This window comes from Hipposideros armiger, unplaced genomic scaffold (assembly GCF_001890085.2).
Source record: "Hipposideros armiger isolate ML-2016 unplaced genomic scaffold, ASM189008v1 scaffold_35, whole genome shotgun sequence".
Classification (NCBI taxonomy): Eukaryota; Metazoa; Chordata; class Mammalia; order Chiroptera; family Hipposideridae; genus Hipposideros; species Hipposideros armiger.
The window spans coordinates 4783495-4810281 of NW_017731385.1; the positions used below are offsets into that span (position 1 = coordinate 4783495).

At 49.6% G+C, this 26787-nt stretch overlaps 1 protein-coding gene across 1 annotated transcript in view; it reads right to left on the reverse strand.

Annotated features, from left to right (window-relative positions):
* The window catches only part of ADAMTS17 (ADAM metallopeptidase with thrombospondin type 1 motif 17), a gene marked incomplete at its 5' end in the record, with an annotated part of 284197 nt that overhangs the window by 136817 nt on the left and 120593 nt on the right, over positions 1-26787 (reverse strand). The window contains one exon of the mRNA XM_019637849.1: positions 21801-21906. Coding sequence (XP_019493394.1) covers positions 21801-21906 — 106 coding nt within the window. The remainder of the gene's footprint in view (positions 1-21800; positions 21907-26787) is intronic.

Sequence of the window (26787 nt, forward strand, 5' to 3'; positions counted from 1 at the left end):
TCATTGCCTCATTAGCATGAGGTGACTCCATGCTGGGCAGGTCCCCAACAGGAACACAGGAAAACAGAGGAGGGGTGCCTCCTTGAGAGGCGCCTAGCCTCCTTCCTACAACAAGCATTCGATGATTGATGGCATCCAGAGCCAAAGCATGCCATCGTGTGTCAGATGGGCTTGGAGCCCAGGGATGTGTAAAAATTTTACAAAAAATAAAACATCCACCAAGCTACGTTGATTTCCGACCTGAAAAAACAGTCTATAGAAGGGGGGTGGGGCATAGGAAACTGATTCCACGTAGAAGTTCCAAAGGTTAGAATGATGGCTACGCCGATGGAATAAGTCTCCCTCGATGAGTGACTATGTCTGAGGGGACAATACTGATTCAGATGAGAAGGCTGGAGGGCGTTAAGAAAAAGCTCTGCCTCGACAAGGCAAACAGAGGCAGGGGAAGGAATGAGCCTTCCTTCCTCTCCTTAATCTTCTCCGTTGTTCTAGAAGTGCCTCAGGCATTTTGAGAACTTGACTCTTCCATATGATTTTGGTTGGTCATGTTCCATAAAAAGCCCTTTTCTTTGGGGACTGTGCTGAATACATTGATTAATGTGGGGAGGACACACAGTAGTTTCCTAGGACCCTGCTGCCTGCCTCAGAGGCCATCTGTCACCAGTTCTTCCAGAAGCTGTCATTTTAATGGGCTTTGGAAAGTAGCCCCCAGCACTTCCTAACCCCTTCAAAGGCAGTGCAGAGGGGGGCATTAGCTGACCTGCAGGAGGGAGCCACTGCTAAGAAAGAACCCACTGCTTCTCAAAGTTCAAAGACCCCTCATGGACATCAAAGGGCACTGGCCACTTCAGGCTGCAGAAGCCCTAAGGATAAGCTGCTTCCGCTCCTAATGGCCATCACCGCCTTTCTTTCCTTAAAAACCACACATCAGGAGGGCTTTATGGCCTAATTATTTCGACTCCACCTCTTCTACCTTGCTCAGGAAGCTGGGAGTTGGGGGGTGTGGGTGTTGGCTTGTGTACTCCTTCATCTCACCTCACAGTGCATGCCACTGACCAGGCCCAAGAGGAATGTCACCCCAAGTGACTCCAGCCTCGGCCCCAGAGCAGGCAACTGCATGACTGCCCCAGTGCCTTGCCCCTATCTGGATGCCCCACTGTCCCACCCGCTGAAATCCTGCCAGGTTGCAGGTCACTTCCTCCCTTGCAGTAGCCTTGACCCTCTGCCCAAGAGGGACCCCTCCTGCCTGAACCCTCAAGCACAGGGTCCTTCCCCCCAGGGCAGGACCTGTCATTCTTCTTTGCCCCTCAACAGCCCAGAATCCCCCACAGCCTGACCCAGTGCTAACCACACAGGAGGCTCTGATAAGTGTTTGGAAATTAATAGGCTGAACAATATAAAATGAGTTTGACTGTATCTAAGAATTTCTCATAGGTTTTACCCTCAGGGGTCTATGGTCTCTCTGCCTATCACTTAGGTGGCAGTGGGAGTCTGAGCATGTCCTGCGAACCCTTCCTCCTGGGTGCACAGTCAACCAGAAGCAAGTGGCCACACCTTACACCAGGAAGAGCAGCGACTCTATCTCATCGCTTCCAGGCTCTGTGGCAGGGGATGTCCTGCCTAACACAACTTGGCACTAGGGAGCTAGAACAGAATTTCAAAAGCAAGTTCTAGAATCTTAAGACCAAGAAGGACCTAGTTCAACTCCTGTAAAGCACTGGTTCTCAGGCATGGCCACACGGCGGGCTCTCCCAGAGAGCTCTAGAAAACTCTGATGTCTAGCTCTCGCCACCAGAGGTTCTGATTTCATTGGTTATGAGAGGAGCATAGGAATTCTTAAACGCTCCCAGGGAAATCGAAAGTCTATTCAAGTCTGAGAACCACTGCTACAGAATGAACCAGTGGTTCTGACTTCAGCACACAAGAGAATCCCCATGGGCCTGTGAAAACTCAGATTGCTGGGCCTCACCCTAGAGTTTCTGATTCAGTAGGTCTGAGGGGTGGGGACCTGGGAAAGGATGAGAATTTGCATTTCTGTTAAGTTCCCAGGGGATGCTGATATTGCTCGTCCAGGGAGCACACCTAAGAGCCACGCTGACGGTTTCACGAATGCCAAGGAAAGATTCTGAGATGTCCTAAATGAATTACAGCAGGCCGGAGGGTAGAAGGACGAGAGAAGGGAGGTTATCCGGTTCACAGCCGGAAGCCAAAACCAACAGAAGACTGCTTACATTCCTGAATGTGTGTTGAAATTTTGAATGAACTGCCAAGTGGCTATTTCATGATTATCTGGAGAAAATAGCTGACCACTAGATGCCCCCACACCCTGCTTATGGGTGAATTTGCTGGACTTTGCCCACAGTCAATCTAAAAGTAGCAAACACGTCTTCCTTACAACTGTGCACCTGTCTCAGAACTGTCTCCATGTCACGTCACCTTTATCTAGAGCCAATGTAAGCTCTCTGAAAACACCTTACATCTTCCTTTTCCAAACTCATTGTATAAAGGGGCCTCACTGACCCCAGGAGGGCGGCCATGTTGTCTTCTCCATCAAATGCTGGTTTTGATGGCACGCCCCAGGACCTGGTCCTTGTCTGGCTAGCATGTGGCCCAATAAATCCTTCTTTTCAGGACACCTTTCCAGTCTTGAAGGTGTTTGTTTAACACTAGGAAGGATCCCATCTTGGCTGCACCTCAGACCAAATAAATCAGGATTTCTGGGGGAGGGGCAGAGCACCTGTATTTTGCAGGGACTCCCAGGTGAGTCTTATATACCGACAAGGCTGAGAACATCACCTCTAGAAACAGGCCTGCAGCTCCTTTCTGTTCTCTCCTGAGCCCGGCCTTCACGTGGCGTCTATGTCTTCATGATGTGACACAGCTCAAATATCTGAGACCGTTCCCTTGTCCCCTTGTCTTCATCTCGCCTTCCGCCCACAAATGTCAAGGAGAAGTCCAAGTTGATAACACATGCCAAGAGTTCTCGTGAAGCTTTGTAGCCAAGTAACAAACAATTGAGGACAATCACTTCTTGGTTAGTCAAAATAAAAATTCTGACTGTTATTTAGTTTTTCCCAGACTCCCCAGTTTTTGGTTGAGTTCAGGGAGGGCACGATTATGGGTAGATTCTACACACACACACACACACACACACACACACACACACACAGTTCAAGGCCCAAATGTCTCATCTACAAAGTCTACCCTGATGGTGACTATTGTAAGGGACAGACACATTTCAGGAATGGTAACCGCCCTACGGCTAAATTATTAAGCATGATTTTGTGTGGCTTTCCATGAAGTATTGTACACATAGACTCATTATTTCTCTAACACCCAGGGTTTGTTTTTGAAGTTTCCACACAACTGAGATGCCCGTGGCTTTGTTACTGCTCTTTCTTTTTCCCTTTATCTTTTTTTGAGGGTCTTCTTAAGCAATACTTTTTAATCTCTTTTAAAAAAAACAAACAAAAAAAAACATCTTCACTTCCCCGAGTATAAATTATAGGCTTCTTGCAGAAACCACGGCTGCTTCACTGGCATTCCATTTTCAGGATAAAAATATATTCTTCTGGCCGTCTTAATGACTGTGTACACAAGTTGTCCTCAAACCCTCTCTGGATTCTGGCTCAGGGCAGCTATCATGTTGAGAGGGTGGAATGCGGTTTCAAGCCCGGCCAAAAGTGTTGCCTAAGCGATAATTGATATTTTTACTAGCAACTTTGTAGTTGATAATAGGTTATTAAAACAGGGGAAAAAAGGCCCTCCCTACAGGACACCATGAGCGATGCAAAAGGAAAAGGTGTTCCGGACAAAAAGCCTCTTAGTGTCAATAAAGGACGGGTCTAGTAGGTTCCAAATCTTCCAGCAGAAAAGAGAAACCCTTCGTTTCCATGTCTCCAAAGCCAAGGCAGGGGCTGTCCACACACGCCCTCTCCTTCCAGCCATGTGCAACCTGGGGTGGTGGGGCTCGGCTGCACTTTCAGAGAAAAAAAAGAGGAGCCAGAAATGGCAAGGGTACCCAGGGTCCCACTGTCCTGGTTCCGTTTTTAAAATATAATTTTGAGATTGGCCTTTATTTAAATATCTGTTTTCAACTCTTGTTTAGAGAAGAGATTAGTGTCAAATTTGGCAAGCCTGACAGAGCAGAGCTGAAAATTGGTCTAAAATATGAGCTGTCAAAGGCACAGCTGGCTGTCCTCATCTCCGGCCACTCCCAGGAATGAAGGCTTTTTCTCCAGGTAGGGTGTCAGGGTGATTTCACTGAATCGAAGGCAGCCCAGGGCTCACGCATTGCGAGTCCCATCCGATCCCTTCCCCCATTTTGACATCTTCAAGAGACCACTAATTCTTTAGGAGAAAGAATGAACGCTCTGATCCTGAATGCACAGAAAGAGACTGAGGCACAGGCCTGCAGGGGACGGTGACGGAATGTGAACCAGGGCAGGGCACAAACTCTGGACCTCAGAGCTCACCTCATCAGAGGCTTGCTCAACCTCTACACATTTGTCACTTGACTCTCTGTTTCACAAAACCACCAGCTCACTCTCCGCCTTCCTCATGTCACATCAGCGCTGCTGCTGGCTCCGGGGTGACATCACTGTCTGTGAACGGTGCCCCCGAGGAAGGCGACGCGGCGAACCTGCTGGCTGCTTTGCAAAACTTCATACATTTTCTTTCCCTTCGTCGCCCTCGAGCCCCGACACAGATTCATTCTTGTCAATGTCACAGGCATATAAATATTTATTTTTCACGGCCAAGGCCTTTTCTTTTTAGGGTGCTGGAAGGGAGACAGCTGGCGGGTCGCGGGGAGAGAGCGGGGTGAAGGGAGTGGAAACAGTGACAGAACGACCTCCTATCGTAAGCATTCCCTGCGACAAGGCTGTAGTGTCCCCCAAACAAGATAACAGGGCCGAGCCCCAGAGAGCAGCCTGCCCTGTGACTTGCCCTCCAGGCCCCGCTGCCTGGGCCACGGGGCTGAACAAAGTCAAAGCCACCCACCCCAGGTGGCCTTTCTCTGCTTCCACGTTGCAATGTCTTTCTGAGTAATCCTAAGTGTCCAGCAGAGAGCCCTCTGCACAAGCGCCTCCGGCAAGCTGTATCTAGAGCTGCTCAAGTCCTGGGGGCCAAGGGTCCTCGTCCCCGCTCCCCATGTCCCCTGCCCCATTCGTCCTGGTTCCAGAGGGCACCAGAACCCATCAGCACAGACAGGTCCGCGCCATAAAGGACCATCTCAGGCAGGAGGCATGGTGAAGCCTCAAATACTAACAGAGTGAAAGTTTTTCAAAGCCGACTCATCTGAAAAAGCAAGGCTCTCCAGAGGTGCCCATAGCACCCTCTCCCCCAGCCTTCAGTGCCTCTGCTCTCTCCTTATAGGGAAGACGCAAGAAGGTGGCACCAGACCAGAACCCATGACAACTCGGGCTCCTTTTCAAAACCAGGTGAGTGCCGCTGTGCAAGGATGAGACAACGCAGCATTTTCTGCTTCCAGGGTCATCAGACAGTCATCGGTCCACAAGGGGAGAGAGACCTAATGATAGCACTAAGGAAAGAATAGTGGTTATTACTGATGGTGACATGAAATGACGGATGCAGAGGGCTTCGAACAGGGCCTGGCACAGAGAAAGGGCTCGAATTCCCATAGGTGTAACCATGACGACCAGGAGGATGACAACTGCTCACGGTAATGAGTGCAGGCCCAACACGTGGCTGTGTTGGACTCACCTAAGCAAGGTTAGAAAAAATACGGATGCCCGAATCTCACCTGCAGACATGCTGATTTAATTGGTATGAGGTGTGGCCTAGACATCAGCCTTTTAAAAAGACCTTCAAGGCATTCTCTCTCTTTTCTTTAAACTTTCAATTTGAAAATAAGTACAGACATACAGGAAGCTGGAAAGAAACATACAGGGAGGTTCTGTGCACCCTTCACACAGCCTCCCCCTATTGTACCATCTTGCATAATAACTAATATAATATCCAAACCAGGACATCTACAGTGCTTATTCAGATCTCACCAGTTGTACACGCACTGTGCATGCGTGTGTGTCCCCACAACTAGACTGTCTCCACAACTAGACTGAAGAACAAAAGGACAGCATCTTGTCTGTTCTCCTTCCCCAATTTCCCAACGCTGTTCCCTTCCCCAACTCTCCCAAAAAATCTTAAACAACAAACAAAAGAAACTGTTGGCAGACGATGCCAACATCTGTCACTGGTGTCAGCTGATTGGCTTTCCTCGTTCACGTTGTAGTTTTGCTGGTCCTGGTCTGACGGGAGATTTTCAACTGTATCCTGGACATTCTGGCTATGATGTCAGGTGAGTCCTCCTATTTACTTTTCTGTTTGAGCAGCCGTCGCCCTGCTTAGGCTTCCCGGGGAGGTCCTGGCCTGCTTCTGTGGGCTTGACTTCTAATGACGCTTTAATATTCAGAGCCCTGCAATGCTATCGTGTTCAGCCTGATTTTCCTGGTGCTGCTTGGGCTCCTGTGAAGTTCCTCCTGGTGACATCCACAGGGGCAGAAGGCACTTCCCTGGGTTGCCTGGTGTCACCAGGCCACCTACTATTGGGGTGCAGAGTGCAAGAGGGAAAAGCTGCTGGGCTTGGGTCTCCTTCTGCCCTGGGGAGGAGGGCAGGCGGACACCGGGCTTTGCTCTGCTGGCATACTGGGCTGCCCACCGTGTCCTGGTGGCAGGGCAGAAGTTGGGTGGACCTGGGGTTCACGGCTGGTGCCGCAGGCGCATCAGCCAGCCCAAGGCATCCTGTTTGGAGCAGGGGTGGGGGCTTCCCACGAGGTCTCTGTCCGGCTTTGCCTTTCCCCATCCACTGGCCAGGGAGAGCAGCTATTCTTGGGTTTTGTGTCTACGTCTGTTGATGGTTCCAGGTTGCAGGCTTCTAGATGCCCAGTTTGGGTACGTGGGAGGTAAAACAAACAAACAAACCCCAGGAACTCTCCATGAGGCCATGCATCAGGTGTCTGCTTTTCTCTTTCCAGCTTGCAGAACCCTTTTACTGTTGTCTGTTGAATAATTTCCAAGGTATTTGGTTGTATTTGAGGGAGAGGAGCTGGGAAACGTGAGTCCACACATCTTATTCCAGTCCTGGAAGCCGGCACTGTCTCCTTTAACCCTCCTCACCTGCTCTGACGGAGGAACGGTCAGTACAACCATTATGCAGATGGAGAAACTGGGGCTTGGGGAGGTTAAGTGACCACCTTAACCTGGGGCAAAGCAGCCTTCACAGCTGACTCCTCGAGCACCTGCCTTAAAGCTGCAGGCTTGGGCCACGCGTTTGGGAAGAACCTCCGAGGCCTGTGCTTAGGGGACAGTGGGGGCATGCTCTCCCTGTGCCCCTGACAGTCGCTGTGACACAGATGCCCAGTGCCTGCTCTTCCTGCCAGCCTGGGAGGTTTGCTCCGACCTCTGCTGTGTCACCATTGCCCCTCTGCCCAGGATGCTGTGACTGGAACCACCAGCTGAGACCTCCCTGAGCCCCTGTCACACTCACTTCCTCCTGAGGCCTGCCCAGGGCCCCAGGGTCTCTATCCAGCTGTGTCCCCAGCTCCTGTCACCCCTCCGCCTGGTTCCACTGCTCTTACTGCCCCCTCCTCCCCCGTCCTCCTGAGCCAAGCTGCTATGTACCTAACGGTCCAGACTCCACGTTATGTACCATCCTACTTCCAAATGCACTGTAACATGATGGTAATCTTCTCAAGTGAAACACAGAAAATGCATGGAAAAGCACTCTGGAAGGGCTGAAGCCCTCTGCGAGAGGCGGAGGACCTTTCGGTTTGCAATGTGGGATCCAAGGCCTGACCGCTGGTTTCTAATTCCAGTTCTACCACCTATAAGCTCCAGGGCTGTGCCAATGGTCTAACCTCTCTGTGCCTCAGTTTCCTTACCTGCAGAATGGGGAGAATGAGAGGACTTAGGTCATGGGGTGGTTGAGAGAACTGAATGAATAGATGAAAAGAAAATTAATAGATGAAAACAAGCTTATATAATAAACCTGTGAGATTTACCCTTGTTCAATAAGAATATGGAGAATAGATATATGCCGTAACCTTTGCCTGGAGCTCTTTGAGCCCACTGTCTGCCCAGATCCTGTTGTTATTGATCCCATGTTGTCCAGGGTTCACAGAATCTACAACAGGAGGGTCTGATGTGAGATCCGAGATGCATTCAAACTTCCTCATTCTCCAAGAATCTCTACTTCAGCCCTCAGGCTGGAGAGGACCAGCTCTGTGCAAATCGACACTGCCGCGCATTTTTCTAGAGCGTTCCAATTTTCAGAACTTTCTTCCTTCCGCTGAGTCAAAACCTCTTTGGTATCTGTATCTGTACCCTGTAACTCGAGCACACTGTTTCAGCTCTACCATCTGGGGCCGTGCAGAGATCCCCAACACCCTGGCAGTCTCGGGTGTGTCTCCAAGTACTCATGTTCCCCTGAACACTTCTTCAAAATAAAGACACTCAGTTCTCCCAGCTGTTTGCTTCTCTCGCAGGTGGACGTGGTCCTGGCTCCTGAAGTCCTTCTTAAAATGGACTTTCCAATACTAAATACAAGACTCCCGGTGCCACTTAACCACTGCAGAGCAGAATGGAGCTACCACTGCTTTCTTCATTTCTGCAGATGAGGTTCGCGTTAATGTAGCCCAAGAATGCCCTGGTTTTGTGAGCATGCAGCGAACCACGACCGCTTGTATACAGGAAGTCAGTTTCATCCTTTGTATCAACTGTAATCTATTGGTAGTGGCTGCCTGCAGAGTTAGGAAGGATTATGAGCTGGGGCTCAGTAGAAAAGGGTCCTGGGGTCAACTAGTAATGTCTGTTAATCCACTGACAGACAAGGAAGTAGAGACAGACATGTTTGCTGGCAATGACGGGAACCCTTTTAAACATGCTGCCATGAGGCCATGTTTCCACCATCCTGTGCATTACGTCTGGTTGTTCTGGGACTTAACTCAGATTAAACGCCATCTGGGAAGCTGTGAGGCTTACGGTCAGTGCACAGACTGCAACACTGACACAGGCCTTGAAGCCTGACTCTGCCACTTACCAATTGAGCATCCCTGGGCCTCGTTTTTCTCTCTCTAAAATGCAAGTACTAATAGTATGACTGGGTGAAAATGAAATGCAATCATGCGTTGCTGCATTGGGCCCCTTTTCCAGGTGATTTACCTTGTGTAGTCTGAATTTTTGCACGCCGTTCTCCCTCCCATCTTTGTGCGGCCTCAAGGTCTGATGAGCCCGCTACCCCTCTCCGCACGCGGCTGAAATGTTAAATCAGGGCGCCCCGTGGCAGGCGGGAAGCCTCTCTCCCAGGTAGATATCTCTCTACTAATGATCATGCTTTGAGTCAGTTGTCCAACAGTTCAAGTTCATTTAATCGCAGCGGTCTCCAGGCCCTGGTTCCCCATATTTCCCATTAGAACTGTAAGAGTTTTCCAGAAACTGTGGTGAAAGTTACATTCCGGGCCTCTTCACAATCTGTAGGGTACGACTGGTTATCAGTAGATTCTCGGCTGACTTCTAGGGTTTTAATCCCGAGCCCTCCAAAATTAAGTCTGATGGGCCATTCTGGAATCTTTACTACAGACGATATGAACGTCCTAAGTCTAAAATGCATGCCACTTGTCTCATTTCCCTTTCTCAAGATGGCATTTGCCTATTTTCAGTCTTCATTGCTCCTCTACAATTATCAAAGTGGGCTAGGACTCTCATTTACCAAGAAGTTCCCTCAGTCTGGGCCAACACAGCCCAAATCATGTAAAGCAATTGGTTGATGAGTTATCACCTCTCCTATTATCGGGGTCTTCGGTTCCCACTGGTACAGATGTAGGGTACAGCCTCAGGGTGTATAAAAACCAGAAGCTGGGGTCAGGTCATGACGAGTAGCCCAGCGAGTACGGCAAGTCACTCAGCGTGAAGGGTCTGGCTCTTCAAAACACAATATGCCCTTGACCTTCAAAAGGTATCTTTACAACCCTATAAAAATCCACAAGTTTGAAAATAGGATCACTTTGGGGGAGGCTCTTCAATTTTCTTTCCACTTTGGGGGCCAGCCCTGGGAGTTTTCTGTCCTGAGCTACCTTTCACAAGGAAATGAATTTTGTAATCATTTTGTAGGAGTCATTATACGCACAACAAAGATCAGAGGCCAAGAAACACCGAAGGCCGAGGCCAGGAGGTCACCAGGCTCAAGCCCCAGAGGCGGACCAGCTTCTCAGGACATGAGTCAATTCATGTGTCACCATGAAATGTGACCAGGATCCTGGATGTTAGGGCTCACTCCATGCCTTCAGAATCCAGCAGTTTCCACACAGCATTTGGGGGCTGCCCTGGTTTTCTACGCCTCGAGCAATATTATGTTAAATGTGGAAAGAGAAAATGATGCCTACCATATCGGATCCATCAGTCAATCAAGAGGCTGACAGGCTGACTTCCGTAACCACAATGGGGCAACTGTGGGACAGACTCTGCACATACGGGTAACTGGCAGCGAGGATGGGAAGCAGCCACCCTTAGAAAAAGCACGGTCACTCACACATCAGCTTCTGCCTCCAAACTAGAAAGAAAACTTGAATGGGAGACGGAGAGAGGCAAGACAGGAATGCCAGAGTTTCAGAGCTCTAGGTCAGGAACCTCGGTCTGCTCTTTCAGGACGTCCAAGACCTCTGCTTCAGGGTCTTTCCGGAATGTTTCCCATATTTGTTCAATGTTTCAGTCCTGCTGCTTCCTTCCATGTCCTACATGGAAAACCCCCATGTCACAGGCAAACAGAATTCAGGTTCACCAACAGGTTTGTCAGTACCCAAGAGTCTGACATTCTGGAGTTTAGCCAAAAATTTACCAGGTTGTATGTGTCAAGTTAAACGTTTAGACTAGAGTGGGGTCTCTTTTAACAGGTAGGACAGGTGGTGGCTGTACCAACCATGTCTACACAGAAATCTAGTCTCCAAGCTGTAGGGGAAGCTGAATGAAAGCTAGCAGCAAACTTTGGAAGCCAGTCAAAGACCCCTGGAAGCCTGCTGGCATTGCACAGGCGGTAAATAAAGCATGGGTGACAATAAGGGACCACAGAAGAAATTCCACAATCAGTGCAAGAGAGCTATTCGAGAGATGCCTCCCTGAAAAGAACACAAATGAAACAAACGTTTTCCCCCTCATCCCTACTAAGGTGTACATATGTACATACAGGCATGCCTCTTTTTACTGCACCCTGCTTTATGGTGCTTCATAGATGTTGTATGTTTTACAAATTGAAGACAAGACCCTCCCCCAGCAAAAAGATTACTACTTGCTTTATTGCAGTGGTCTGGGACCAAACCAGCAATATCTCTGAGGTCTGCCTGTACGTACACATACTTATATATATATTCATATATGTATACATATACACACATGTACATATACACACAAGCATAAACACATACATATGCACACATGCATAGACACATGGACACACATACTCATACTCACATGCATGAACATTCAAGTGTATACATACACACATGCCTACCCATATGCGTATACATACACATACACACGTGTACACACACACACACACACACACACGCACAAGGATCTATAGTTGCAACGTGCAGCTAGGAGTGAACGCGGCACTGAGATGAGGTTGGCTGAAATGGCTACCAATCTGATGCGCTTTAACCATCACTCTCAAATCCTCACGTACGCAGGAGTCACCTGGCTGGGCTCCCAGGTGACAAGATGCTTGCTGGTCCTCAGACCACACTCTGAAGAGCGAGGCACCAGGGGCCATTTTATAGCGTTTGTCCATCCTGTCGCTGGTATAGCCCCTGTGGGGCTGCCTCACTTTTCGGTGCCAGGTTCTGGAACGGGCACAGGATAGGGGCGTTTTTGGTGATACACATCAAGCCTGTAAGGACAGTTCCGGTTGGGATGGGCAGGAGAGGGGATTCTGGAAACTTGTTCTTCCGAGTAAGCCAGTCTCTACAGGACCAGGCAGCCAGCAGCAAGCTGACAGCCCTTGTCTTCACAGCACCTCCCCTGATGTGGGAATGCAACTGCTGCCCACACCCCCCTCGGTGACCCCAGAGCTCAGGCCACCAACAGGCTCTTAATTAATCCCACTATAGTCATTAGGTGTCATTTACCCAATAAGCTCACATGGCTGCCTGGAAGGCTCCCACCAGAAACCAACCTGTGTGTGCCTCTCGGTCATGGGCGGGGGTCCTGTCATTTGGTCCTCAGTGTGTCTTAAAGCTGCCCCCCCGTCAGGAGTCCTAGCCCCCAGTGCAGTAGACACAGTTATCAAGTTTCACTTCTAAAGTCCACCTACCGTTTCTCTTTCCCCTCCTTCTCTTTAACAACCTACCCGAGGCCACCAGGGCCACGGAGTGGGCACAGGTTCAGCCCAAGTCACACGCCCAGCATCACAAGGCCCGGCATCCCCCGCAGCTGCCCGCCCACCCTTAAGCATCAGCATCTCCAGGGACTGTGACAGCCTGAGATTTTTCCGGGCTCAGTTCAAACCGACCAACCTGCCTTCTTATTCCCTCTGCTCCTGCCGCCGGTGAAACACCAGGCTTCCCTGACACCTGCCCCTGCCCAACGCCACCGAGGTGTGGTGCTGGCTAGCAAGACAAGGTCTTTATCATGCTTCCAGGGCCCTGCTGAGAAAATGAGAACCTCTCTCTCTCTCTATAGCCATCCCTTATTTATGTTTTCTTCCCGAAGATCCCATTCCCAGATTCTCACGGGGGCCCCTGGCAACTATTGTGCTCTGTTGTGTGTCAGGAACTAAGCGGCCGATCTCATGGCCCCCCTAACCCCTGGGAGCCCTTCTGCTGGTCCTACCAGGAGATGTGGGAACGTGCCCTCTGTGCCCGAGAATGGGCAGGACGTGGAGGGCTCTTCCCTAGAACGTGCTGGTGACAAATTCCCAGGGTCTCAGAGAACGTGAATCTATCCTCAGGTTTTCGATCTGGAATTTTCCATCGGCAGTGAGCAATAGATAAACAAGGATTTCAGGCATGAACTCGAACATCTTGAGAGAATAGGGGCATGTCTTAGCCAGCTCAACTGCTATAATAAAATATCATAAACCGGTCAGCTTATCAACACCAGAAATGTATTTCTCACAGTTCTAGAGGCTGGAAGTCCAAGATCAGGGTGCCAGCGTGGCTGGGCTCTGGTGAGGGCCCTTTCCTGGGTTGCAGACGGCTGCCTTCTCGCTGTGTCCTCACGTGGGGAAACAGAGCTACCTAGCTGTCTGGCCTCTTCTTGTAAGGGCACTAATCCCATTCATGAGGGCTCCACCCTCATGACCAAATCACCCCCTAAAGGCCCCACTTCCAAACACCATCACAAATGGGGCTTCAACATATAAATTTGGGGGGGGTGGGGCGGGAACACACACATTCAGTCTCTAACAAATCCCTTCGTCTGGTAGAGAAATTCTCATCCCCTCACACCCCGGCCACCTCCCATGATGCTTTCAAAACCCCAGCCATGTAAGCAGAAGGGGCCTTTCCAGTAACAGAAGGAAATCCAGTTACCAGGAGAGCCATCCAGGGCGGGCTTGGCCTCAGTATGAGTTCGGTTTACCTGTGTAAAGGGCAGGACCACACCATGACCCGTGGCTCTGGTCTGAGTCTCTGCTCAGCCACTCAGAGCCCTGGGAAGCAAGGGTGAGTCTCCGTCTGCGAAATGAGGCGAGGATGACTTCGGATATCCCTTCCAGCTCTGAGAGCCATGAGAAAAGCCACTTAGGCGAAGCTGCCAGGAGGTCTGGCAAGCTAATGAGAAAACTGGCTCGTGTCTAATTCCTGTGATAGTCTGTAATGTAAGGCAATTCTAAAGGGATTTCAGAATTTGGTCCTTCAGCCAAATGCAACTTTCCTCCCGTCTCCTCCAACACCCTCTCGGCCGACACTGTTTCAGGTTAGGCAATCCACCCCATAGTAAATGCAAAGGATTCCTGGGGTGCAAACACCAGCCCCGCGTGTGTAACCTTCCCTGTTACAGTAAGGAGGCTCTGGAGGCCGCAGGCGTCCCTGATGCAGCTGGATTCCCAATCACGGAGATAACGGCTGGCCAATAGCTGCTCAGCCTGGCTGCTCAGAAAGCAGGTGGGACCGTGTCTGCCTGCTTGCTGGGAGCTTTTAGTGGTTTTCCCTTTGTTTGTGTTCCCCTGGCCTGGGCAGATCCGGGGAGGCTGTGGTCAAGGTCTTTTTAAGGACAACGGCTCTGGGTATGCCAGGCGACTGGAAGAAGTGTTCTCGCCTCACATTTGACTCCGCGTCCAGGGTAACACTCCAGAGGGGATCGTGGTAATTTCCCTGCCATTCCTGTTAATTCTGGGCAGTGAGAAATTCCTGCTCAGGGCAGAAAGGCCATTTAAATAGGGCCCCCCACTACATGGTTCCTGCTGCTCTGGACATAGCACCTCCCGTTCAAACTCACCCGTCCAGAGAGGGGCAGAAGGCAATTCTGCTTTCATGTGGGGGAGGGCAGGCAGAGCTGTTATGAAGGACACGCTCGGGGCAACCAGGCTGGGGCTGAGGGGAGCTGTGCAGGGTGCAGGCCGGCTTTTCATGTCCCCAGCGGCACTTGCTCTCAAGCCACAAGTTACTCTAGCCCAGCAGGGGATGAGAGATGTGGCAGAGGCAGAGGGCAGGGGCAGACAGGACCCAGCTTGTCAATGAATGGGAAAGACCCTGCCATGTTTAGCAGCCAACTTTGAAAACTAATAATACAATAAAAGGATACAAGGCCTGAACGTTTTGTACGATTCTGGAATCTGGATAAGACAGCTGAGCCCAGAGGACGCTCATTCGCGAACTTTGATCCAGGGACCAAACACGGAGGAAATTGGACTCAGGAGTTGCTCCAAACACCTTCACGTGAAACCTGAGCTCCCTGGACACGACTAGGACCCCCAAGTGCCCTTTAGTCAGGAAGGGGAGCCTGCAGGAGGCCGTGGGAGCTGAGTGGGGATGGAGGGAAAGACCTCGGGAGGAACCTGTCTGAAAATCCAGCGTGGGATGTCCTTGCTCTAGAACCAGACCCAAGGTGCCCGGATCTGCCTGCAGAAAGGCCAACTGTCTGTGACACAACTGTTCCTAACTCCACCTTGAACCAAAGTGCCATCTCCCCCAGGATTTCTAAACAGTGGTGACATTTCCAGAAATCCTCTCTCGGCTGTACCTGCCTTGTCAGGCCGGTCCATCTGATGTACATGCTGTGCCCACCGGGCTGGGTGCCCACCCAGGCAAAGGATGCAGGAAAGAGCGGTGGCTGCCCGGGGCCGGCCCCTGGCAGGCCTGCTCGCATCTGGCCGGCATTCACCCTGCATCTCCCCCGGCTCATTCTTAACCCAGATCACAGACAAACACTTCCCCTCTTCACACATCTGGATAATGGCTTTCCTTACTTCCTGTGCTGGGATTGAGACAATTCTTTTCCGTTTGAATTGTGTCGACTCCAGTTATGAGAACATTTTCCCCAGAACAGCTCTCCCTCCCCTTCCCTTTCCCTTCGCTCCCCAGACCTCCCCAGACACTCACCCACCCTCTGCCCAGGAGCCACGATTCACAGAGCTACAGTTCGGTCTATGTTCCGTGCTGCACATCAGGTGAGCATGTCCCCAGGCACACGTCAATGAGACATCCTTCCGACGTGACCTGCCCTGAACTCCTATTTGCAATGTCCTGTTCTAGGTGGAAACACCCAGGGTGCTGGGATCTAGCTTTTGACAGGTGTCCTTATTAGAGGAGGATGCCGAGCTTCACAGGTGACCTACCTGGGGCTATGGATGCCACATGTTACTTCAGGACACATGGTGGCATCCACCTGCCTTGGGTCCTCAGAGTTCTGAGCAAGGCGATGAGGTCCCTGGCCACTCATGCTTCTGCACTCCTCCATTATGCCAGGCAGGCCAGTGCTTCCCAGATGGGGTCACAGTTCCAAGGGGCCATAAACATTTGTGCAGCTCAGAAAGCCCAGCTGTGCACACACTGCTGCCACTGAATCCATTTATAACTCTTTGCATGTCTGCAGTGCACATGGAACCGCTGTGCCACCAAACACAGCCCCCCACCAGGACATCTGTATCTCTGAATCTCAGCCCTGCCTTGCTCTGCACTTTAAGCATTTGCATACTCAGTGCCTGTGGGCCCCACTTGTTTCTCTACCTCTGCCCCTCCTCTCACACCTCCAGGCTTCTGACTGTGGCATTCTTCCCATCACAAGTCACTTCTGCTCTTTGTTCTGAGCCTCACTGAGGTCTCCGGACCTGTAGGATGAAGGATGGCAGCACTTAGCGTGCCCGCGATGGCAACTTCCAAGATGGCTGGGTTTTTCTCCCCTTGCTCACCAACCGTGAGTGTGACTGGCTAGTGCAGCCTTTAGGAGGTGGCAAAGGGCATGGAATTTGGGGTGACTGAGAGAGAGGGGCAAGTGAGAGCCAGGAGGGCAGGACCATATCCCGCACTGCTGTAGCTCGACTCTGAGGGTAGGTCAGGACAGGGGAGGGGGCCAAGAGATGGAGGCAAATGGGGCCAGAAATCACTGAGGACACCCTGACAATGTCTCCTGTGCAGTGGTTCTCCAGCCTGGCTGCAGCAGGGAATCCTGGAGAGCTTTTCTGAGCCCTCTCACCCCCCAGAGTGTGTAGTCTAATTGACTTAAGGTGAGGCGTGGCACCTTTAAACGCCTCAGGTACCCCGCTCATGCAGCATTGCCAAGTTCCCAAGTGTCCCTGAAGAAAGCAATTCCTCAGAGGCTACCAGCCAAGCCAACCGACCAGGGGAGAGGTAGATTCCAGAATGGAAAGACCCAAAAAAGGACATATGGAAGTCAGAAAAAAACCCAGAGAGAGCAGGTGCGGAGAACATGCACTCGAGGACAGGTGGCGAGAGCCCAGATACCGGGCATGGCTTTCGGGCCCATCTGGGGGGGCTTTCAGAGGTTTACTGGGGTCAGAGAGGTCACATGGTTTAGACTGTCTCTGAAGGCAGGCCCTGATCTGGCTCAGGCTTATCAGATAGATCCTCCTAAATCCAACAGGAGCGGAGGTTTATTTCCTGCCAGGAGAAGCTCTTTGTTTCTACATATAAAGATAGGCCTCCCTTTTTCTTTGTGGGTGGCCAAGTGTGCACTAACTGGATTTTCTCCCCTCTCTCATCACCCACCTGGAAAGCCCTGCATTTCACCATTTACCAGGTGCTCTCTCTGACCTGGTGGAGAAGCATGCTGTGCGCTGAGCTCCCCTGAGCCCCAAACGTCCAGTAGAAGGTCAGTTCTGTGCCCTCCTGGACTCCAACTGCACCAGGTAGGGGGGTGCCTGTCAGTCAAGTGACTCCCCTGGCCTTATGTGATCTAATCTACTTCTCTCCCAAATGAAAGGCAGTCTAACCAGCTGCCATAAAACCATTTACTTTCTCTTTTACAGTAAAACTTCCAAATCATAGCAAAAAACATATTCTAAAGTTCCAGTAGATGTATTACACCATCATTTTAATATTTTACCAAAATCACTGCCACCCCACTTCCTGATCGGTGAGGACGTCACTTGGTTTGTTTTTTGCCTTTTCTCAGGGATAGTCGGCGTGGACCCTGAGCTTCTAACCCTCATCGGGGAAGAGTCCTTCTCATGACCAATCAGTTGAGCCTCAAAAGCAAGAGCTTACCTGAGAGAAACAAATGCTTGCTTTTAGCTGTCCCTCCTTCTCTTTAAAACCAAATATTATAAACACCTTGGACACTGAGGTCCACCACAAGGCACCCTGTCCTGGTTTCTTGAGAGAAAAAACTGGGCAGCATTGGCCCAGCTGGACTTCCTCTCTCAAGGAACACCCCCCAGCCCTCAGGGATTCGGTCCTGACCAATAGCAGTTGGCAACCACAGCCCGAGGAAAGCAGTCCATTGCAGCCATCTTCTTATGCTCAGGAGATCTCCCTTTCTCATGGTCACTGAGGATGAAGAAAGGCACACAAGGCCGCAGGCTAACACACCCTCGTTTTCAGTTGGGATTCTAAAGCTATTATGACAACACAGAGACAGCTGCCTTCCCAAACACACATCACCACATTTCTACCAATGAGGCAAATCAAAGGTAACATGTAGCTATTGACCAGGCAGATTCATGGGCAAGAAGGCACTCAAGGTCATAGATGCTCATCAGAAAACCTCAAAGAGGGGCAGATGGGTGGCTCAGCTGGTTAGAGCACGTGCTCTTAACAACAAGGTTGCCGGTTCGACTCCCGCATGCGATGGGTGGGCTATGCCCCCTGCAACAAGATTGGAAACGGCAACTGGACTTGGAGCTGAGCTTGCACCCTCCACAACTAAGATCGAAGGGCAACAACTTGACTTGGAGCTGATGGGTCCTGGGAAAAACACACTGTTCCCCAATAAAGTTTAAAAAAATAAAGAAAACCTCAAAGACTATCAGCATGACTGCTGCTCAGAGCTGACTCTTCCTCCAGGCAGAAACACAGCGTAGCCCCTTCTTGGGTTCTCACCCCCACCCCCACCAGCACTGCTTCTTTATCAGGGTGCACGTCAGAAGGCTGTCAATCAATCTCATCTACAGTCCTCGAGTTGCCTACAGAAACCCCTTTTGATGACACATTTGCAGCAGCGGTGCCATGTCAGTCAGCATCCTCTCAGCCTTAGCTGGCAACAAACGGAAGGTCCCTTGGTTTTCTGGATCTATTACAAGCTCTCTTCTTTGTTACCTAGATTTGTAATTTGGATCATTATTTTAATGGGTCTGTTGCATGAGTATATTGTCATATAAGTGAGCCCAAGTCATTTTAGATAAAGAGTAGATTTTTTTTAAAGTAATACTAGTTTCCTAATCTATAAAGTAAAAGCTAAATAATATCTGCCTCACAGGACTGATTCAATAGCACAATGAATGCACGACATCTAACACAATAGGCGCTCAATAAATGTGAGATCTGATTTGACTTAAACAGATTAGTACATTATTAATTTATGTCCTAAGAAGTATTATTGACCTTACCATGGCAAAAACTTTTCATTTAATTTATAATTTAGAACCGATCTGATTGCAAACTGGATTGGAGCTTGCTTACAGTACCAAATACATTATTTTTGAACTACCATATTGAAAGTATTACCATGCATCCAAAGAGACACTAGAAAGAGATTGAAAAATACAATTCCAGGACTCAGAGACGTTCACTGCTGAAAATGAACCCACAACTTAGCTTGATGTTTTCTGACAGCCAAAGCAGAAAGAAAATAATGATAATTTACACAGCTCTCGTCTGACTCTGACCAATGGAACGTGTGGCTTACCATGGAAATGGAATGTTTCTCCTGACATTTGGATCTAAGGGTAACTGCTCGCACGCACACGAAGAATGCTGGGTACCAGAAGGGCGGCACCTATGTGTGCCCACATGCAAAGAAAGGCATGGACACCCATCCTTCAGAAGAGATGTCTCACTTTATCAGTATTAAATGGTCAGGGAGCCTGGGGACTTCCTAGGGTTGATGCAGAGGGGTACCCTTTTTCATTTTCTAAAACTTTCACCAAGAAATTTTCTTGGAGGGCATGGACTGGTGGCTGACTCAGGTCAACTGAGAATACCACCCCATCCTATCTTAGTTCACACGTACTTTAGGAGCGTGGATTAAACTGCTCCCCTCCATTCCAAAATATGAAACAGCTTCCAAATATTGTATCTGTGAAGCAGCCTGGCCAGTGGCTTCACTAAGAATGCACGTTGGCCTGGCCCTTTTCAAGCCTCCCCACAGCCTCCCTCGCTGCTGAGCCCAGCTGGCCAGAGGGGTCCGAGGATGGAGTGAATGTGGCTTCCGCTTTGGGAGATACACTTCCCGATGCTGGCGAATAATCAGAGACAACGGACTTTCCAGGGAAAATTATATTCACCCACGGAGGGGCAGGTCCCACTGCTAGCCGGATTTATTGGTTTTGATTAACAATAAGGTGTTTGTTTTTGTAGGTAATTAGAGTTCAATAGCAAGCTATAGCGAATCCTCCAAGAAATTCTACACAGACTGTAGCTAAAGGCTACTACTGAATCTAACCATTCATCTTTGCAGACCTCCTGGGCTAAGACACCAGTGTTTACCCAGCACAATGGCACAGGTCGTCAAGGAGAAAAGGCCTCTGTGCAGCACGTGTGCAAAGTACGCTCAGGCATGTGCCCAGTGTGGGCTGCCAGGGGATAATGCAATTCCTATATCTACTCAAAGGTCCACAACAAGCTGCATGCTGGGAAATGTTTTGATAACTTTGCGTTCTCCAGCCATAATAGTTGATTCCAGGGAACTATGACGCGCTGGGTGGGTCACGTGATAGTGAGAAGACGTTTGCCAAAGCCATACCGAGTTATGCTTTTCTTTCAGCAACCACTCCTGGATACAGGGTGTTTTGGTTTGGTTTGTTTTTCGTTGTTTTGTGTTTGTTTGTTTTTTTTAAACAAATCAGAAATATGAGCACAACTTTGATTACAATTAGTTTTCAAAATGATTTTCTAGTAGGATAGGCCAAACGGCATGGACAAAGAGTTGTCACCAATATTTTAAAACTACTGCCGAGATGAAATAACTGTGTATTTTGGAAACAAAATTCCTCCTTAATCCCAGTAAATACGCGTAAGGTCACTTCCACTCGCTGTACTCACATCATGACAACCAACAGCTACAGAGAGGTCAATTACCAAACTACCTACAGGAGTGAAAAAAATTAAAATGGGACCAGATAACCATAACTAGGCAAAACAAACAAATAAACAAACAAACAAACAAACAAACAAACAAACAAAAACCCAGCCATAGATATGGCTAATACTAGAGGCAAATAATTGTGTTTGCTCTCTTTATGCATTGGTTTTACTCTTATAGAAGCTTGAATGTACACCATTAACGTTCTGGGTGTGTCTTACTACACAGGTCATTAGAAAACCTTTACTATACATACATACATTTTAACCAAGAACTAGAGTTCCATTTAATTTTGTTCTGTTCAAGCCAATCTAAATTTCCCCATTGTTTTTCATACTCTGGCTTCCTTGATTTATTTATTTTTTAAGTCCTTAAGCAGTCATATCTCAATTTTTCCTTCAGAGAAACAGAAAACAGACACCTTCTCCAGGAGAAAGAGCACACCCTTGGGCTGCCGTTTAGAGTCCACTGGCTTTCTGCCACCGGAGACTTCCTGCTAGTGACCTCAGCCTCGGGCCAGCCGCTCAACCCTCTGGCCTTCTGTTTCCTCCTCTGAAAACCATAAGGCTGCCTCAGACTCTCCCTACCACACCTTTTAGGCTCAAAGGGTCGGTGGCTATTTCCTCCTCAAGGGGAGAATTTCCATGGGCAAAGGCAGTACCTGTTAATTCTTTAAAACGAAGACACTGGACTTTGTTTGAAACAGGCTGAAAACAAAATAGGAAGTCAACGGTATGATGATAAACCTTCCATTGTGTGAATAATATATTTGGAGGGAATCAAAAAATCATGCTGATCCAGGAAAGAAAAATGCAACGACAAGAAGACACTCTGAGAAAAACCTCTTCCCATTACAATCGTGCTATAAGAACAAAAATGAACACCAAGTTAACATTTTAATTCTCAGAGCCTTTCTGTCTGGTAATCTCTCAGGTTCCCCGAAGGGCTGGGACCCCAGCTTGCTGGTCGAGGTCCCTACTGTTGGAAGAAGCAGAGGCATAGAGCAGCACCGTGTTAGAGAATTCAAGCACAGAAATACGTATCCAGGAAGGAATCGAAACAGGCAGAACAATACAGGGGCTTATACTTACTTGTGGCCCAGCTCATGAGCGATGGTAAAGGCCAAATTGAGACCATTGTCTTCGGCAAGTACACATTTCCTCTTAGCACTGCACACACCTCCTAAGTAAGCAATTCCTGCAGCAGAGACACAAAACACATCCTCTTCAGAACATGGGAGGCCCTGACCTCGCCGGGAAGGTCCACACAGTCAACATCACGCAAGCACAGCCAATATCACGCAAGGTCAACATCACACAGCCAACATCATGCAAGGTCAACATCACACACAGTCAGCATCACGCAAGGTCAATATCACCGAGTCAGCATCATGCAAGGTCAACATCACACAGTCGGCATCACACAAGGTCAAGAGAGGGGCAAACTGGGATGATGATGAGCATGGGGCTAGACCTGTCATTCCAGAGCTCATAGAGGGATGGGCTTGCCTATGATGCTTTCGTATTTGCCTAATAATAATCAGAACCACCATAGACATCTATCAAGCATTTACTATTCATCAGGAAATATGCTGAGCAGTTTACACCTATTATCTGTTTTAGTCCTGATTACCCAGGGTGGCGGTAACAGATGGAAACTGAGGTTCAGAGAGCAAAGGTCACTTGCCCAAAGTCACCGGGATTGGCACCCAGTGCTGGGATTCTGCCCAACATCAGCCTTCAGGGCTGGGACCAGGTGAGGCTCGGTAGGCAAGGCAGCCAGTGTGCAAAGTTTAAGGAGGGTCTCCCTCTCAGAGCTGACCCCGCACTGAGGTATCCCTGACAGGGAGAGAGCACATCCTCAAATTGTGTACCCTGGGCACCTCCTTCCCCTCATCCCAGTCCTGGCCCTGTTAGGGTCAGTGCTCTCGGGGCGTACGCCTGGATCCAGGCTGGGGCTGCTGGAGCACAGGCCAGGAAAGGCTGTGCAAAATGTTCCAAAAACATTCAGGAGAGACAGAAGGAAACTGGGACGCGGAAGGAGGGAGCAAACGCTGACGAGTGAAGTCATCAGCGAGGATGAGTCCCACAGAGCAGCTTACTCGTCTCTGCACACACTTGCCCAGGGACCTTCCCTGACACAGGAAAACTGAGCCCACGCAAGCAGGGGGAATGCAGACGCAGGGGATGGTGTGAGTCAGGGCTGAGGACAACAGGCGGATGGCTGCCAGCCTCTGGAGGATATGTGGGCGCATACAAGGGGAGAAAGGCTCGTCTGGCAGAGGGATGTGTATCAACAACAGGGGCTCTGGATGGACAGGGCATGTCTGAGGGATGCCAGGCAGTGTGCTGTGCACTGGCCACGTCTGCAGCTGGCACTCTAGGGCTGACACGACCCCATGGCTGCTGTCCACGCTTCCTCTTAGCTTCGGTTATCACTGTACCTAGGACAGACATCCCTCACCACTCAGGGACCCCCAAGGACTTATCTCTGCAAAAGTGGGAGTCTATGGACCCCCTAGCCCCACGCCAAGGCTTTGGACAGTACTCAAGGAGGACTGGAAACATCTGAACCCCCATTGTGGGTTGCATCTGACACCTCAATATGGCCTGTGAGATGAATGAGCGGGTGGTGGCATGGGGTGGCTGGCGGGTCACACAGCTGAGGAGGCTCAGTGCCCTGTTGCTGTGAGGTCACAAGGGGTATGCAGCAGGCAGTGGCTCTGCTGGCTGTGTGCTGCCCTGCGGCTCTCCAGGATGCACTGTCCGCGGGGACAGCCATGTGGCCTGGGGGAGCTGTGGCCACTGCCTGAGGGGTGCCCGTTCCAGCATCAAGCTGCACGCCGCCCTGTCCAGAGGACCCCTTTGCTAACGTGCACAGGTGTGTGAAGACCTGAAGGTGACCCCGCAGGCACAGGAGTTGCAGAGGGAAGGAGCTGGCAGAGGGCAACAGAGAACAGGACAGGGGAATTAATTAAGAAAAAGAGAACCTCCCTCTCTCCTCCCAAAGGGCTAAGCCCACATCCTCTCTGTTGACATCAAATTCCAGCTGGCATGGCCTCGGCCACACACAGGGCACCTCGTCCGACCTGACCCTTCTGAGAAGCGTGGACAGACGGGGCTAGGGAGCTCGGCTCTCCTGGGGCACACCGAGCTGGGCACTGCACCACATATATTTCCATTTAGAAATATGCAACATGCTTGGCCAAGGCTGAAGAATTTTTCTTAGGAGAGAAAGAAAAAAGAAATGAGGAAAAAAAAAAGGGATTTAGCCTCAAGACGCATTTTTTTTGCACGTGGACGTCATAATCCAACCATGTAGACGACTGGAAGGAGAAACATGACAACCAGAAGGGATGTGATCCGGCTCCTCGGTGCCTTCAAGGTCATCTTTCTGGTTTTGTTTAAAAACGCTCTGTGGGTTGCTGCACATGCTCTGTGAGTCGGTGGAATGCTCCCACCAGCACTGCTGGAAATGTGTGTGCAGCACATGCACACAAACGTATGTGCACACACACGTACATGCACACACACGTACGTTCACACGTGTACACACACACATACACACACTCAAACGCACACCCAGCAGCACCCTCCCAGCCCAAGCAGGGCCTCCTGATTCAATAAATCAATCAGGAACAATCCGTGCACGCCCGGGAGAAGCCGTCTGGAGGGGGGTTACGAGACATCTAAAGCCAGCTGTGCTGAGCTTGCTGTCTGTCCCTAGAGTGTCTGCTGACCCAGCAGACTTTGAAATGCCACACAAACATGTCCCCGGCCCCAGCCACACTCAGAGCCCGGAGCAGGCCGTCCCCAGTGTCCACTCTAATTAGTTAACACGCAATGCTAGGGAAACAGCCAAGCAAAGAGCCTTCCAATAATGACATTTTAATTTTTCCAAGGCACAGATGATATTTTATACGAGAAACAACGGATCCGTTTGTTTACCCAAAAAAAAATGCTCTCACACAAAGGTGGATTAAGGTCTAGGGCTTTTTTAACGATGCATTCCGGTTGTGAACCAACTGGTTATAAAACTGATCAAGGAAAAGTAAGAAAAAGAAGAAAAAAAAAGAGCCCCTGACACTCAGCACTTGGGGCCGCATGCATTTATAAGCAACGGTGTGGAAATGCTTAGAACTCACAAAACAAAGCCTGGAGAGAATCCCAGGTTGTTGTAAAAGTAAGAGCTGCAGGGAATAAATGGTCATTAAGCGGTGAGCTTCGAAGGGAACAAAGGCCAGCACTATTCCACATTTCCTGGAAATAAACAGCGGTCTGCAAAGGACGGTGTGTGTGTGTGGGGGGGGCTGGGAGAGACCCCATCACCTCTGGCTGCAAAGGCACCAACCTAGAAACACCTGCCTGTTCCCCACATCAGCGCTTGTCAAGAAATGAAGAAAACCCAGTTTTTCTCTCCATTGTTTGGGGCTGGCCTAGTGGCTCATTGGTTAAGAGTTGGCTTGGGACGCCAGCTCAAAGCAGCAGGGCCCCGGTTTGGATCCCACATGAGGGCCAGTGACGCTGCGCCCTCTACAGCTAAGATGGTGAACAAGAGCTTGACCTGGAACTGGGCGGCCGTGAGTCACCGGCGACGGCGTAGGCTGCAGTGGAGCTGCAGTGAGCTGCCAAGAGCCGCCGTGAGCGGCTGTCCAATGGTCGGCAAGCAACTACCTCACCCGGAGGAGCGCAATGATCATACCAACATGGGCCAGTGAAGCGACCTTCTCCACAACTAGACTGAAGAACAAAAGGACAGTGACTTGTCTGTTCCCCTTCCCTGATTCCCCAGCGCTGTTCCCCTTCTCCAATTCCCCAGTAAAACCTTAAAAAAAAAAAGTGCAGTCTGTGAACATGAGTTCTCTGAACATCAGTGCTAAAGCTAAGAAACCAGGGGGACCTTCCTAGGTCACCAGCACATCCTGCACAGGAAGGATTTCTTAGACCCAAGAATGGGGCTTTCCATAGTTTCTGCCTTCCATGATTTAAAATTCTCCACAGGAGAAATCATTTATTTTTGAAATTTTGGAAACATCAACCCCACCTGCTTGCAGAGCTCCATGGAATGAAAGGGAAGCAGGAAGGCGAGTGGATTTATTAGGGTCCTTTCCATGGGCGAGCACCACTCGCATGCCTGACCCTCCCCTAGTTGGCGGGCATCGCTGGCCCCATTTTACAGACAGCAAAATGGAGGCCCAGTAACCAGACTCAGATGCAAACGCAGGGATCTCTTTCTCTAACACTCACACTCCTCCAGGCAAACCCTGGGACCTCCCTCACCAAAGCTTGGATAACCAACAACGATGAATAGTCTTTGAGGACTTAAAAGATTTTCACAAATCTCAGTGTGCGCTTATACAGAAATGTGGGTGGGATAGCGTCAAAATTTCACGTGTTTCAGTCCAAATGTTTTTTAATCCTAAAGATAAAAAGACCCGAGGGATAGATGTAATAGTCTGAACCGCAATTACCTCTAAGACATGGTGATGTCATTATAGATCTTTTTAATGTTCTTCTTTTCCTTCTTTCTTATTTGGGCTTAAACCTAATACAATGAATATGTACTTGCTATGGAAATTAAAGTTATGGGATATATTTCATTGACCCAAGGTGACATACAGCAGACGCAGAGGTCGGAATCCAAAAAGAAAGCCCTCCAGGTTTTGATATTGATATGAAGGAAGTTCATGGCCGACACAACTGACTGTGTGCTTCTATCCTAACTCCATCTCTACTGCACCACTGGCACGGATGAGGGAAGCAAAACACATTTTAAACCTCTGAAATGCTCAGGGTAGAAATAAAAGGCTGGAAAGAGTTTTTCTGACACCTGGAGAAATACATTTAATTCATGCAGAAAAGCAGGTCACATCCACCAGAGCCTCCTGACCTGTCTTCCCAGCCATGTCACCTCGGGGTAGACACCCTCTCCTTTCTTTGCTTTTTTCTTGGAAGGAGCACAATTTGAGAGCGGAAATTGGGTGAGGAGGTTTAATTATTTTCAGTAGAAAACTGCACGGTGTAAACACGTAATCCTTACACTTAGGGTTGACCGTGGGTTTCTTTCTCGATTTCAGAA